At 56.5% G+C, this 15,668-nt stretch overlaps 1 protein-coding gene across 2 annotated transcripts; it reads left to right on the forward strand.

The window, feature by feature from the left end:
• The first annotated feature begins 3,628 nt into the window (after positions 1-3,628).
• Positions 3,629-15,175, forward strand: Tinagl1 (tubulointerstitial nephritis antigen like 1). 2 transcript variants are annotated; one of them, XM_060379466.1, is made up of 12 exons: positions 3,629-3,728; positions 4,218-4,520; positions 5,347-5,410; positions 9,211-9,303; positions 9,495-9,609; positions 10,611-10,734; positions 10,815-10,965; positions 11,067-11,256; positions 11,343-11,388; positions 11,620-11,743; positions 12,262-12,307; positions 14,585-15,175. In XM_060379466.1, the coding sequence occupies exons 2-12, from the start codon at positions 4,226-4,228 to the stop codon at positions 14,891-14,893; spliced, it is 1,557 nt and encodes a 518-aa protein (XP_060235449.1). In that variant the 5' UTR covers positions 3,629-3,728; positions 4,218-4,225; the 3' UTR covers positions 14,894-15,175. The 2 variants fall into 2 exon arrangements, with proteins under 2 accessions (XP_060235449.1, XP_021492246.1); XM_021636571.2 differs by lacking the exon at positions 14,585-15,175 and adding an exon at positions 12,402-12,992.
• The last annotated feature ends 493 nt before the right edge of the window (positions 15,176-15,668 follow it).

A 15,668-nucleotide genomic window follows, 5' to 3' on the forward strand; every position in this document is an offset into this window, starting at 1 on the left:
TGCACACCTCAACTCTCGATGCTCCATATTTGTCACAGAGCCTGCGTAGCTGGAACGCAACAAATACTTGTTGAGTGAATAATAATAAAATCGAACGCAAGTTTTCTTAGCTACGGTTTCTGTTGGTGTGATGAAACACCATGACCAAACAGCAACTTGGTGGAGGAAAGGGCTTGTCCCACTTACACTTCCAAATCACTGTCACTGAAGGAAGTCAGGACAGAAACTCAGACAGGCCAGGAACCTGGCGGCAGGAGCTGATGCAGAGGCCATGGAGGGGTGCTGCTCACTGGCTTGCTCCTCATGGCTTGCTCAGCCTGCTTTCTGATAGAATCCAGGACCACCAGCCCAGGGACGGGCTCCATCTGCATATACAGGCATTTTCTCAACTGGGGCTTCTCCTCAATGACTCTAGCTTGTGTCAAGTTGACACAAAAACTAACCGCCAAAACAAGTGTGACATGGCACGGCCCAACATGAGCCCTCATGGCCAGTGTTTTGTCTCCTACACGCACTGTGTAGTACTAGGCCTTGATCAAAACTTTTTTTTTTTCTTTTGAGACACAGTCTCAAGTAGCCCAGGCTATCCGTAAACTTATATAGCCCAGGGCAATCTTACATTTCTAAACTTCCCTCCTCTGTGTCCCGACCCTGAGGTTGCTTGCATGTGCAACCACACCAGTCTATGAAGTGCTGCAGGTCAAGCCTGGGCCTCTCTGCTTACGAGGCAAGCATACCACCGACTGAGGTCCAGCAGTGTTTTCAAGTTCAATTGCCACACCCTGGGAAAGCCCAGCACGCCTCAGCACACCCCAACCTACCGAGATCTTTCACTCCATCTCCAGTATCATCTCTTGAAGCCCCGGACCTGCACAGATAGCCAAGGGGCGTGCAAAGCCTACTAGCCCTGGCTGGAAGGCTGTTTGGGCTGCTCAAGTCCAGAGACCTGGTGGAGCATGGCTGCCTCACTCAGCCTCTTGAGAATGGTCTCTGGGGGCAGTTGGGAGGAGCTCTGTGTCTCCACAAGACGACCAAAGAGGCCTCTGCTGCAGACACAGGTGGCTTCCCCTCCCCTGCAAAAAGAACATTCAAGATGTCCCTGAGAGGCTGTGGTAACAGGTGGGAAACCAAGGCCCAGAGAGGGACAGCCTGCGCAGGGTCCCATCAGAGGGAGGGCAGTCACCACAGAATCTCAGGCCTCCTGCCTCCCGGGAATCTTGATGGTGTCCCCTGCCCACTGTTCTGTCCTAGGCTCTAGGACAAGCTCCCATTCTGAGCAACAATTAGAAAGTGAGTCACCAGGGTGGACGGTCAGTGGAAAAGGAAAGTGGGGTGTCTGGCACCCCCAGGCCCTGCCCTTTTCCTCTGCTTCTTGGCCAAGGAATCTAGTGAGTCATGAGATTCCACAGTGGGCTGAGAGCCAAATTCTGTGATGACAGGGGTGAGGGGTGGAGGGGTGATCCGGCCCTGCTCTCCTCCCTGCTCCAAGTTCCTGTCTCCTGTGCACGGACAGACACAGGCAGGCAAACAGCCAAACCCCAGGCAGACCGAGCTAGTCCACAGGCATCTAGCAGACAGGTGTTCACAAGTAGGAGAGGGTTCCCGCCACACAGACACCAGCAGCTTAGACGGATGGACCCTGGGCACACGGGCAGATGGACAGGCACAGAGACACACACTGTCCACGGAGTTCTGGGGATACAGATACACAGGAGCATAGCAGGTAGACAGGTAAATCAGTAGATCCAAACAGGCCAAGAACTGGCAGACAGCCAAAAGGTCCACTGGGCACTCAAGGACATAGCAACACACACACACACAGAGCAGCTCACAGCCGGGGTGCTCTTGGGCAAAGATAGACCCAATGTTGTGGCCCCCGGCCTCAGAACGGTAAGGCCGACCCATAAAAGCAGGTCTGCTGAAGCCAGCCTCCTATCAGCAGACATGGTGTTGGCTGGTAATGAGGAGTGTGCCCTGCCGTATGAAGAAGCACGATTAAATAGGCAAGGGGGCTTCCCAGCCAGGAAGGTTGGGAAGACAGGGTGTTGAGACCTGTCACGGTGACTAAGGGTGCCTGGGGATAGAGAGGTGCAGTGACAGCACACCAGGGAGCCTTGGGTAACTCTGCACACCCTTGTGCCCAGCCCCCATCTCCAGCAGGGTTCACGTAGCGTAAGGTGGCCTTGAACAGGCTACACACCTGACCTTCTGATCCTTCTGCCTCTGTCTCTTGGGTGCTGCGAATACAGACACGTGCCACAACACATTTGTGTGTGTGCGTGCGTGCATTAGAAGCATGACAACAACTTGGTGGAATCTATTCTCTCTTTCCACTATCTAGATTCCAGGGGTTGAACTCAGGTCATCAGACTTACCGGCCAGAACCTTTACCCACTGAGCCATCACACCAGCCTCACGCTTTTTAGATGGTGCTGGAACCCAAGGCTATAGACATGCCAAGCAAGCACTCTACCAAGGGAGCTGCAGCCTAACGCCCGTTTCCTTGAGCCTCGGTTTATGGTGCAAACGGATGGGTCTGCATGCTGGGTGCTTGTGCACCCTTGTCACCCGGCTGGGGGGGGGGAACCCCTGGTGACTCACCACCAATGCCCCACAGCAGGGGGTAGCTCGGCCACAAGTGCCCCTTGTATTGCTCTCTCACCCTCCTCGGAGGTGACGGCTAAGGGCAGGGGACAGAGGACTAAGGGAAGCCTGGTGCTCCTGCTTGCCCCTGAGCAGACTGGGATAACCATCCAGGTGTGGTGTCCTTCCTCTACCCAGAGAGTCGGCTGGCCCTGGGCCCAACCTGTTGGAAGAGGGAGCTTGCACAATGGCGGGGCACGAAGTGACAGCCGGAAGGCCTCCAGGGACAGAAGCCCCATTGTGTGAGGGCAAGGCAAAGGTTAGACCAGAAACGGAAGGGGGCTCTGCAGGGGGCCCCAGCTGCCGGGGCCCTCAATGTGGGGCCCTCCTCGGGGCCTTCTGCCAAGAAGGATGCCCTCGAGCCTGGCGGAGGGGGCGGTGCTGGGCAAGGTGCCCACCGCACTGGGGGTGGGGGCAGACCCCACAAAGGGCGGCTGGGTGCACTCAGACTCCTCACAGCACCCACCTCCTGGCGAGGAGCTGCCCTGAGCCTCCTGAACCTAGGCTGCTTCCTGAATCATCCATTGGGAATTCCTGTCATTCCTGGGAGCTGTGGCTTGGAGTGACACCCCCCCCCCCCAGCCCAGTGAGGCGAGGACGTGCATGGCTGTTTTTCTTCCTGAAGGGCCTGGGGGGTGGCTTGGAGATTTTTGCCCCCAGCTCTCTGCCCCTATCAAGTCCTGAACTCTGATCTTAGTTGCCTCTTACCTCCACTTGTGCACATGTTTTTCGGCCTTGTCAAACCGTTTGGAAAGTCCTTCCACAATCCTTTCTCCCTGAGTTGCAGTTCTGCTCCCTACGGAGAGGCTTCCGCTGACAAGAGACCCCCCCCCCCCAAGACAATCGAATTTGCCCATTGTCCTTAAGCCCCTAGAGACCCCAGTTGGGAGCTAAGGGCTGCTCCAGGTACCTACAGGCGGGCCCCGCCCTCCCCTCCCGCAGCCCGTGGTTGGGGCGGGTGTTGCCGGCGGGGCGGTACAAAAAGCGTCCCGCCCTGTGCTCCGAGCTTGACTCGGTCTGGCAGTCCCGAGCTTGGAGGCGGAGGCGCGCAGGGCAGCCTGGGTCCAGCCCACACCCCTCACCAGGTAGGGACTCTCCCTGTTCAGAGGGCAGAGGGTGTAGAGAGCAGGAGGGGGCACACAGAAGGAGCAGGACTCAGGGCAGAGAGGGCACAGAGGAGAATGTCAGAGGGACGCAGGGAACAGCAGAGAGTGGGGAGGGGGAGCGTCCCGGGAGGTGGCTGAAGGCGGATTAGGAAGACACACAGAGCCACGAATCCAAGTCAGATGCGTCAGAGGGGTAAAGGGACCAAGGGCAGGAGAGAAGAATGTCAAGTTTCCATTTCCTTGCCCTTGACAGTCCCTAGACAGGTCAGGGAGGGGGCCCTACTTGTCCCGTGAGCGGACACTGCCGTGTTCTTCCCCGGGGACTCAGGAATCGGGGTCCTCCGCTTGGCTGAGCCTCCCGGGAAGGCTCCAGGACTTGTGACGTGAGACCCACCCTTGATGTGTATAAGGGAGTCTCCAGAATTCGAAACCTCTGACCCCTGACTTCTGTCCTCCCCCCTGGCCCAGGAGGCACCATGCTGGGGCTGCTGTTGCTGCTGCTGGCTGGCCAGGCTGCCCTGGAAGCCCGGCAGAGTCGCTGGCGTAGGGAGCTGGCGCCAGGGCTTCACCTGCGGGGCATCCGGGACGCGGGTGGCCGGTACTGCCAAGAACAGGACCTGTGCTGCCGTGGCCGCGCTGACGACTGTGCCTTGCCCTACCTGGGAGCCACCTGTTACTGTGACCTCTTCTGCAACCGCACCGTCTCTGACTGCTGCCCTGATTTCTGGGACTTCTGCCTCGGGGTGCCACCCCCCTTCCCTCCCATTCGAGGTGGGCATCAAGACGGCCAGCATGGTGGCCACCTTGTCAAGCCCAGTCCCGGCGACGCTCAGGAACAAGGCTGATAATGGACGTTTCCAGGCTTTGAAAACCCTAGGAAAGAAATCCTCACCCTATTTCTTGCCCCTCTGGAAGTCCCTCTTTGGGTCTTACTTGACTCACTCAGGCAACACTGAGAAATAGCTCTGTTAGGTTTAAGGTGGCTTTGGGGCAGGGCAGGCAGGCTCTAGCCCTATCTCTCAGTCAGTACGGGGAAGGTGGAAGCCCCGCCTGCTGACTCACCCTGAGGCTGATAGAGCACTCAGGGCCTGGCCAGGCTATCATAGCCTACGCAATTTTGCCCTCACATAGGATTCTGTACCTCCTGCGCATACCCTTCCCCTGCACTGGCTTGCTCCGGTAGGAGAATCTCGGGAAGTCCTTTCCACAGGGGCTTTAGGCTAAGAAGAGCCCGGGGCTGGGTTGCTCTCTCTGATGCTGTGCCATGTTAAGGGAGTTGCTTACCTTCCCTGGGCTTCAGTTTCTTTCCTCAAGCTCCTTCTATGCCCCGTTTGCAAGTCCCAACTCATTTGAGTGACAAAGGGTACCAGGAATGTCATGGCTGGCATCCAGGTGAAACAACCCGGACCCAAAGTAGAGTCCCTGAACAGCTTGTGTGTGGCATTTGGTGTGGGGACCTGCAGATGTCCTAAGACATAGTCTGTCTTTAGATCCTGTTGGTTGGGATTGGTGTGCGATTACAGCGAACTGGGGAGGTTTGGGGCTACCTGACCTTGCGGATCTGGGCATCTCATCTTTACTCCTCTCCCGCCTGTAGGATGCATGCGTGCGGGCCGCATCTACCCAGTCTTCGGAACCTACTGGGACAACTGTAACCGATGGTGAGTGCGGGAGCTTGGCGTGGGCTTCCTTTGAGTGCCACGTGGCCAACAGCCTTGGAGCCAAACCCCGCCACCCATTTCCTGAGGAGGGGTCCTTTTTGTTCTTCGGGCCTCAGTGTCCTCATCTGTAATGTGGAAACTTTCGAACTGACCACACCATCTCATATAATAGGATTTCTAGTCCCAAGCCTAGGAGTGGTCGGCCATGGTGGGCTGGCTGAGGGCCACACCTAAGCTAGGAGTTTTTCACCACCCCTCCTGGTTTGGGCTGGCCTCCTTCCAGCTGGGCTTACTGTCACGGGAGAGTCCAAGAAGGGGACGCCAGGAAGGAAACCTCTGTAGCATCCGCTGTCCTGGGCGGGATGAGGGTCAGGGATGACTGAGCTGGCCATCAGCCAGTGGCTTGCCACAGGGCCTTCCCTGGAATGTGCTCTCTCCCCACCCTCAAACCCCCTGTTCCAGGCAGGGGGAGGACGGGGCCGTGGACATCTATTCTTCAGTCTGAGCTGGGACGTGGAGCAGGTGGGAACTGCAGAGGCCTTACTGGAAACAGCAGGGTCTCTGCTGCCCTGAGCTCGCCCCACCCCTCCCTGGACTGGGAGGCCCCAGGGAGAAGGAAACTTTTTGGAATGCATTGCGAACGGCTGTTGCCTTTGCCTCACTGGGTGAGGGGTTCCAGGGTCACTGTGGGAATGGGGACCGTGTGTGTGTGTGTGTGTGGGGGTGTGGGTGTGGGTGTGTGGGTGCTGGCCTTGTGTATGGGTGAGGGAGGGCGTGTGTGTACTCAGAAGGGCGGGGTATCTGAAGAATTCTGCCTCTCTGATAGGGTGGCTGCCAAGGGGTTAACGTTTCCACTGCTGTCCCAGGACCGCTGGAATGCTGGTCCTGTCTAGACCTGCTTGAACAGCCCTGGGGCTCAAGAGACGGGGACCGGAAAGCATTAACTGACCCCTACCCTACCGGACAGGTCCTGGTGGCTGAATGCCCCACACATCCCACTGGAGAGCGGAAGACTGTATGCCTTCCAGGATGGCTGTCACCACCAGGGATGCTTTTGCAGGGCATGATGAGGGCTGTTGAGGACGGTAGAAGAGTGGACCTCCCTCACCCCGCAGGCCCCTCCAGCTCTCCTGAGCACCGCCCGCTGGCTCCAGGGCTAGATAGACAGCCATATTGGGGCTTGGCTCCCCTTGAGGCTCCTTATAAGGTGGCATTGTTGGCGGGTGGGTGCCCTGGGTTGCCTGGAAGGAGGCTGTTTAGCATCTTGTAATAGCAGAGTTATGAGCTTGTAAAAGCATTGTAGAATGCCTAGAATCCAAGCCTCTGGCTGACGATGCCTTATTACCGAAGACCTACCGTGTCGCCAGCACTGTGTTGGGCCCAGGAGGTACAGCTGGAAGGAGACAAGACAGGCACAGGCCTTGACCCATGGGGGCTTTGCAACATTCATTGTGAAGGACATGGAAAAGCAATACACACAAAAGTCACTACAAGATGCTATGGGTGTTGGGTAGCGTGGGGAGGGGAACAGGACAAAAGGAAAGCTGTTAGAGCTTTGTGGAGGAAAGAGTAGAAGACAAAGGACCTAGGCATGGGGGAAGGGGCACCAAGTCAGGGAAGGCAGGAGATAGGTAAGTCCTTCCTGGTGGGACCCTCAAGACAGTGGCAAAGGCTCAGCTGATCTCCAGCTTCTGAGTGTCTAAGGGAAGTCCCCTGAAGACCTGGAGTGTAACTGGCATCACTCATGGGTCTGACCGGCCTCAGGACATCTGGGGCAGGTGAGTGAGAGGACAGCAGAGGAGGAGCGTGAAGATGGGTTCAGGGAGTGTGTCTTTGGCGTGCCCGGACTGCTGATATGATAGTCAGGCTTACCACAGACCCCAGTACCTGAAAGGTGGTTACCGTGTTCTGAGAGGAGAACAGGGGAAGGAGCAGACCAGGGGAAGGCTGCGTGGCTTTCATCTGTGTTGCCGTTACTCGTCCAGAAGTGTGGTCAGCTGGACATGAGCTGTAGTGCAGGAGAAGGGGGGCCCAGGGTTCCTGAGGCATGAACAAGAATAGCCAAAAGTGCCCACAATGAGTCAGAAGCCTGCCGCTGAATCCCTGGAAAGCGGCACTATGTATTGTCCTCACTCTACAGATGAGAACACAGATAGAAAGGGTGGGGCCCTTAACTAACCTTCCCGAGACTAGCAGGGCCAGAACTTGGGAGCTGAACTCTAAAGTCTATATTCTTAGCCACTCGGCTGTCCCCCCGCCTCAAGTCATTCAACTACGACGCAGCTATGCTGAATGTTGAGGCAGGAGGATGCCAAGAACAAAAGTAGCTGGCACTCCAAAGTAATTTCCAAGCCAACCTGCACAACTTAGCAACACCTCCTCTCAAAATACAGTCAGAAGGGGACCAAGAGTGTGGCCCAGGGAAGAGCATTTGCTTGACAGCCATGAGGCCTTGGTTCGGTCCAAAGGACAATAAAAACAAATGTTCACTGGATGCTCACGGCGCACCAGGTGTTTTCCCCTAAGCCCTGCAAGCTACCTAAGAGACTAGGAGGTAATGGGTACGTGGGCTGGGGATGCAGCCCGCCAGGTAAGAAAGCTTAGGTTCCTCAGCACCATATAAAACCTGGCGTGGTGGCGCAGGGGCAGCAGGATCATAACTTCAAGACCGTTCTTCAGCTACCAAGTGAATTCAAGGCCAGCTTCGGCTACATGAGAGGTGCTGTCAGAAAACAAAAAAAGGAAAAAGGAAAGCTATATAAACACCAGGAGGACACCAGGTATTGGTGGCTAAGGACACCAGAAGGCAGAGAAGTGGGGCAGAGAGCATGAAGGCCACCGAGTTTTAAGATCAGACAGCCAGAGAAGGCTTTTTCTGGGGGGTGATGCTCACTTGAATGAGGGGCCCATGGATGATGTGATTGGAAGAGCAGTTCAAAGGCCCTAGGCAGGAGTTTGGCGGGTGTGAATGACCGCTATGGCTGGAGTCTAGGCCTGGGAGGAGTAGGGGGTCAGACAGGGGATGGGAGAACAGATTACATATGGCTTGTTGCTACGAGGGACTTTAGCTCTTCCTCCCTCCCCCCTCTTTCTTCCTTCCTTTTCTTTTCTTTTCTTTTTTCTTTTGATTTTTTGAGACAGGGTTTCTCTGTATGTAGCATTGGCTTTCCTGGACTCTCTGTAGACCAGGCTGGCCTCGAACTCACAGAGATCCGCCTGCCTCTGCCTCTCCCAGTGCTGGGAAAACAGGTGTGCGCCACTGCGCCCTGCTTGGCTTGACTTAGACTTAGCAGGATGGCTGTGGCCACCAATTTAAAAATGTACTTCGGGGCTGTGGGGGTGGCGTAGAGTGGAGGTCAGAACAAGGAGACGGCAGCAGGGGTCAGGTGAAAGGAGGCTGGACAGAGGTAGCCGTGAGTGAATAAGGCGCGGTCTGGATCCTGATCCTGAGTGTGTTTTAAGGTGTGACTGGATCGGCACGTGAAGGATCAAAGGTGACTCTGCTTTGAGTCTGAGCTACAGGAAGTTACAAGATCTGGAACTCATTTTGACACACATTAAGCAGAAGCTGTGGGAACCCCCCCCCCAACTCTGGTGATGTTGGGGAGCAACAAGGTCCTGGGCAGTGGAAGAGATGCACTTAAGAATTGTTAACTTGGGTTACAAAGCCAAGAGGCTGGGTGGGACCATTCAGGGGCTCAGCTGTAGTTGCTAGTGCAGAATCCCAGGCCCGTGTGGATCGCCCAGGCTCCACAGGGCTTCCAGCCCTGACTCATACTTTCTTTCCTCTTCCTTGCCAGCACCTGCCAGGAGAAAGGGCAGTGGGAGTGTGACCAAGAGCCATGTCTAGTGGACCCAGACATGATTAATGCCATCAACCGAGGCAACTACGGGTGAGAGGCCCTGGGCGTTGGTGGGCACAGGAGTACCCAGACATGTCCACATATATGATCATCAGACATGGTCACTGTGCTAGGCGCACATACTGGAATTTTATTTCCCTCCCCCTCTTAGCCATCATGCACAGCTCAAGGGCTCCTGACCTTGACAGGTCTGTGACTTCTCTTCACGTTCTCTCCTCCAGGTGGCGGGCTGGGAACCATAGTGCCTTCTGGGGCATGACCCTGGATGAGGGCATTCGCTACCGCCTGGGCACAATCCGTCCATCTTCCTCCGTCATGAATATGAATGAGATTTATGTAAGTCCGTCCTCGCCCACACCCCTACCATCTATCTCCCGATGGCTTAGCACATTAGGGATGAGGTCCCTCTCCTTGCTCTGCCAGGTCCTGTTCCCTAGGAGGGGGCTGTGGGGCCCTGCATATCTTTCTCTGTACTGCTTTCTCTGGCAGTGCTTAACTTCTAAACCTTCCAGTGCCGGCAGCAGCCTCCTCTGCCTTCTAAGCCTGGGAAAAATGCTGTTGGTCCCAGTACAGCTGGGTCAAGACCCAAGGGGGCCCGAGGGTCACCTTGGTATTTTAGGAAAAAAGGGACAGGCACTCTCCCAGCTCTGGCCAGAAAGCAACAATTCTCGGAAAAAATGCCGACTCAGTGAAGCCCCTAGGGAGGAGGGGGCTTCTGTTTTTCCACCAGACCCTGTCAGTCAAGGGGGGAGTAGGAGCCGGTTAAGGCTCCATGCAGCGGGCCTGGGCGGGGCTTGTGCTGTCCATCAAAGCAGACAGGGAGAGGCCAGGGGACTTGTGCTCAAGGCCAGGGTGACCAGCCCCTTGGCCCTGCCTTTCTCCCTGGGGCTGCTTGCTATTTTCTGCTGTTTGTCTTGGCGGCCTGCCTGGTCACGGGACCTTACATCTTCCCGCCCCTGTCCTTCGGGGCTTGGAGGCCACCACCATGGCAGGAAGGAGGGTGTGGCCATCAGAAGGTACAGAGAAAAGTGGCAGGAAGTGAGAGTTGGAAGCTGGTGGCCCTGGCTTGGGCTTCCCTGCTTCGGCCTCAGTGTCTCATTTGCTGAATAAGGCCTCGTTACCCCTGAGTGACCTTTGGAGGGACTCCGAACAGTGGCAGTTCATTTACTCAAGTCCAAGTCAGAAGTAACCGGCACCCCACTCCTCCAACCCCAGAAGCAGGACAGCTCCAGATCAGACTGCCAGAGGCTCTGGGTCCTCACCATGCCTCCAAAGCCTGGGCTGGTGGAGCACCTGGGCCATGGTAGGAAGCATACGGCATCACTATTGTTTTACAGATGGTGCTGGGCCAAGGGGAAGTGCTACCCACTGCCTTTGAGGCTTCTGAGAAGTGGCCCAACCTGATCCACGAGCCACTGGACCAGGGCAACTGTGCAGGCTCCTGGGCTTTCTCCACAGCAGGTATGTCCACGGGCAGGAGCTGGCACCAGAGAGGAGGGCCCCGGCTAGCCTCTGACAGCCCTTTCTGCCTTCTCCACTAGCTGTTGCATCTGACCGGGTCGCTATTCATTCTCTGGGACACATGACACCCATCCTGTCACCGCAGAACCTTCTGTCCTGTGACACCCACCACCAGAAGGGCTGCCGAGGTGGGCGTCTCGATGGTGCTTGGTGGTTCCTGCGGCGCCGAGGGTATGCGACGGGTTGTGGGCCGGGGGAAGACCAGGCGCCCTGTAGAGCCCCGGCTTTGTGGTACCACAGCATGATGACCCGGCCCTTGCTCCCTTCTCTAGGGTGGTGTCTGACAACTGTTACCCATTCTCGGGCCGTGAGCAGAACGAGGCCGGCCCTGCCCCTCGATGTATGATGCACAGCCGCCCCATGGGACGGGGCAAGCGCCAGGCCACTTCCCGATGCCCCAATGGTCAGATTGATTCCAATGACATCTACCAGGTCACGCCCGCCTATCGCCTGGGCTCTGATGTAAGTCTGAACATGGGAGGGGAGCCGAAGAAAGAGTTGGGGGGGTTGGTCAGCTAAATCTTACCTTGATGGATTTACCTTCCCAGGAGAAGGAGATCATGAAGGAGCTGATGGAGAACGGCCCTGTTCAAGGTAACTATTCCTTGCCTTTCCCTGGTTCCAGAAACTTCCTGCTGGGGGTTGGGTGCAAGGGGTCTCTACAGCTTTAGGTACCACGTGCAGATGGAACAGGAGTGGAGGGTCCATTTCCCCCCCCCCTCTTTCTTGCAGGAAGACCCTGGACAAGTCAGTATCTAACACGAGTCCCCGAGTCTGGAGGCTCAGACTAACGGGCTGAACCCCTGTTTCTTCCTCTGCCCACAGCACTCATGGAGGTGCATGAGGACTTCTTCTTGTACCAGAGTGGCATCTACAGCCACACACCTGTCAGCCAGGGGAGGCCGGAGCAGTACCGCCGACATGGGACCCACTCGGTCAAGATCACAGGGTTGGTTTTTTGGGGGCACATGGCACTAAGAACAGCAGGGTTTACACTGAAAAGTCTTTGAAAATCTTTGTGTTCTCTGCCAACACAAAGGCAGAGGCAGCTCCTCCCTCAAACCATTGCCAAAGAGGAAACAGACACAGGGAGGAGGGGCTGCTTCAAGGGGTGCATGTAGCTTTGAAGGGTGTCTGGGAACAGTGGAACAGAGACGAGAAGTTAAACCAGGAGGCGGGAAGCATGCCTGAGATCTCAGCACTGGGTTGGAGACAGAAGGATCAGGAGTTAAAGGGGTTAAAAGGCCGTCTTTGTATCCACAGCGACTGTGAAGCCAATCTGGGCTACTTGAGACCTTGTTTTCAAAAAACAACAAACAAACAAACAACCCGCAGGGCTATTCAGCACTTGTCCTAACTTGTCTGCCCTCTTCCTGAGTGACAGAGGCAGGGGAGGGTTAGAGGCGCTGTATCCCTGAGCCGAGACCTGGTGCAAGCAACAGCATCTCCCTCTTGTTTTGCCACCAGATGGGGAGAAGAGACGCTGCCAGATGGAAGGACCATCAAGTACTGGGTGAGTCCCTGGTGCCAGTCCCGTGTCCCCTGCCCTCTCAGGCCCTCGCCCAGCCCAGCCCCTGCCTTAGAGTCTCTCTTCTCTTCACTCCCAGACTGCTGCCAACTCGTGGGGCCCATGGTGGGGCGAGAGGGGCCACTTCCGAATCGTCCGTGGCACCAACGAGTGCGACATCGAGAGCTTCGTGCTGGGTGTCTGGGGCCGAGTGGGGATGGAGGACATGGGGCATCACTGAGCCGCAGCCGCTAGGCTAGGCAGGATCCGCAGCCACAGAAGAGGCCTCGGGGGGCCATCCCGATGAAGCCTCGGGTGCAGTCGGGGGAGCAGGTGCTAATCCTCACACACACAGACCCGCTAGCGCAGCACCCCACCTGCGAGCCAAAGACACGTGGGGCGGGTGGAGCCCCTAGACATCACAGCGGGAACTGGAAACGGCAGGGAGCAGAGATACCAGGACCCTGGTCCCCCAGCCCAAGACCACAGGAGCTAAGACACCCCAGTTTCCATTCTCCTGCCCAACCCCATCATTCCCATCCTCTTGTTCTTTTTCGGTTGACTCTGCCCATCTTCCTGGCCTCCATTCCAGCTGTACCTTTCCATCCCCAGTCCTGTTTTTCTTTATTCTTTAAAATATATTTATTTTTCTTTTCGCTGTTTTAAAATAAAACCAAAGTATTGATATTTACAGTGTCTTGGGCTCCTCAAGGTGAGAAAGTCACGTCAGAACTGGGGTGGTCCATGGCTAGACAACAAAAGAGCTGCCTGGAAGCTGGGAATGAGGGCACAAGCTTGTAATCCCAGCACTCGGGAGGTGGAGGCAGGAGGATCTGAGTTCTAGGTTACCGTTGGGTTAGGTAGCAAAGTTGAGGACAGCCTCGGAGTACGTGAGACCCTGACAGTAAGGGGAGGGGAAGGGATACGGAGCGAAAGATCGCATATCACTGGGGGGCAGGCAGGGGTGGGTAAATAAGAAATCTTACCGTCCTTTCAGTAACAGTTATCAGTGCCCAGCCACTTGCAGGAGGGACATGGGGTGACATGGCCTCTGACCTCTGGAGAATAACTGCCCCAGTATGGGAAGGACCTTTCAGATGCTCAGTCAGCTCTGCATAGACAATAGGGGAGAGTGTGGCCCAGACCCCCAGTTAACAGAGCTGCTTCAGCAAGCAGGGAAGCAGGCCCCTCCTCTCTCCCTACTCCTGAGACAAGCTGGTCCTGCCAGGCAGCCCTCTCCCGAGGCTCCCAGCGCCTAACAGCTAATGACAGGCAACCTTCCCTTCCTCCTCCTCCCTTCCTCCCCCCTCCCATCCATTCCCTATCCTTCCCTTTCTGTCAAGGTAGCCTATAGTCAGGGCTGTTGTCCCATCCCAGGCCCCGGCCTGATTTCAAGGCCCCAGGGGATCTAACTAGCCTCCTACCCTGTGCCCGGGTGAGGCACGCCTGCAATCACAGCGCTTGGTGGATGCAGGAGGCTGCAGAGCAAGTTCAAGGCCGCCCTGGATTAGGTGAGACCCTGTGAGAAAGTGACAGTCCCAAGTGCTCTCTGCTCCTCAAACGCTGAGCACATACCCAGACTGCAAGCACTTCTGGCCCCCAGTGCGGACGCCCTCCGCTGCGTTCACCTCTGCCCCCTCTTATTTCCAAGCTAGGTCCTGGATTCTTTATTTACACGAGTGATACCTGCAGAGGATGACTGATTTGTAAGGCGCCCTGCCAGGGGAAGCCAGGGACGCCCCGCCCACAGGCTCCCAGCGATGCCCCGCCCACAGGCTCCCAGCAAGGGAGCTCTCCTCCGTCTGCCCTTTCACCTAGTATTTGTCTTCTCTGGGTATCTGCACTAGAAGCCCCTAGACTCTACCGCCTAGAGGGAGACTGGGCCTGGATCATGGGTTGAGTCCTTGTTCTTCAGTTGGTAGGGTTGAATGTAGCAAGTTGCCCAGGCAGTCCTCGAACTGTCTACTTAGCTTATGATGACCTGGAACAGATCCTCCTGCCTCCGCCTCCCAAACACTGAAATTAGGGTTGAGCACCGCCAAACCCTGTTAACCTTCCAGTCTGTTCTTTCACCTCCTCTTCCCTCTGAGGAGTATCTGTGGGTCCCTGCGAATGCTGATGCCAGGAACGTGCGTGGAACTATCCGAAGGGCCGGAGAAGCCCCTGAGTCACTGGCGAGGTCCTCGTGGGGCCCTGGCTGCCCCCAGGCCCCCAGGCATCACCTGAAAGGAATGCGGGGCAGCCTGATAAGCGGTCGCCTTTGTCTCACTTCCTGTTTGCCAGGACGTCCCGAGCCTTGTGACCCCGGCCGGTCAGCGAGTCCCCAGGACTCGAGGCCCAGGGCGACCTTGGGCCAGCACAAGCCGGGAGTCCCGAGGAAGCGCGCAGGCCTCGCTCTCCCCTCCGCGGCTGCGGCCCAAGACGCACCCCGATGGAAAAACCCCCATCCCGGGAGAGGCTGGAAATTTCTACCAGGACCTTTGGCGGAAGCCGCGGGGGGAGGGGGGACGGGGAGGGAAGGGGACTCAAGAGGAAAATCCGGATATGGCCTGTCTGCAGGCCGAGGTTCCGCTGTACCCCGCGAACTCCTGAGGATTCGACCCAGCCCTGCCTTCATCTCTTCTGAACTGGGGGAGGGCGGGGGTGGAGGTAAGAGGCCTCCGCAGGTGCCCCCAAATCCGCAGTTACCCCAGTTCTCTGCGCTACTGATGAGGGTACTGCCAACACTGAGGCACCCCCCAATGGACCTCTGCCATAAAGAAATCCTTTCCACCCCATCCCCCGCCCGTGCTGTGTGTCCAGAGGCTAAGCACAGCCTCTCTGATCAGGCCAAACTTCTTTAGACAAATACAGACTATCTGAGCCTCCTGGCTGGGTGTGACCAAGTCAGGTTTGTCTGCCTTTGACTGAGAGAACAATGGCCGTGATGCTCTGTGCTCAGAACTTTTTGGTTTTGGTCAGGGGCTCATGTAGCCCAGGCTGACCTCAGACTCTCTATGTAGCTAAGAATGACCTAAACTTCTGATCCTCCTGCCCAGTTAATGAGGTGCTGGGGATCAAGCTCAGAGCTGTGTGTATGCTCTGCAAACACATGACCAACTGAGCCCTGGAGCTCAGTAAATGCTAGCAGCCATGATCCGTTGTAGGAATGGGACGTGACCATGTAAAAGATGCCCGTAATGAGCTCTACGTTTGCTGAGTGTTTTGCCCACAGATGCCTGCAAACAGGCTGGCTGGGACACTTTACATATATTACCTCATTTAGGTCTTTAAAACAAACAGCTTCTGAGGCTGGATAGATGGCTCAGCACTTGTGTGATGCTTCTGGCGCTCTTGCAGAGGGCGCATGCTCTGTTCCCAGCTGCCT

The sequence above is a fragment of the Meriones unguiculatus genome, chromosome 3, assembly GCF_030254825.1.
Source record: "Meriones unguiculatus strain TT.TT164.6M chromosome 3, Bangor_MerUng_6.1, whole genome shotgun sequence".
In the NCBI taxonomy this organism is placed as follows: domain Eukaryota; kingdom Metazoa; phylum Chordata; class Mammalia; order Rodentia; family Muridae; genus Meriones; species Meriones unguiculatus.

What these genes read in the sequence shown, in the direction of transcription:
- Tinagl1 (XM_060379466.1), top strand. Translation starts at nt 4,226, where the DNA reads ATGCTGGGGCTGCTGTTGCTGCTGCTGGCTGGCCAGGCTGCCCTGGAA. An exon ending in CCCCTTCCCTCCCATTCGAG is followed by an intron (nt 4,521 to 5,346) that starts GTGGGCATCAAG and finishes TCCCGCCTGTAG; the next exon opens with GATGCATGCGTGCGGGCCGC. An exon ending in ATCAACCGAGGCAACTACGG is followed by an intron (nt 9,304 to 9,494) that starts GTGAGAGGCCCT and finishes TCTCTCCTCCAG; the next exon opens with GTGGCGGGCTGGGAACCATA.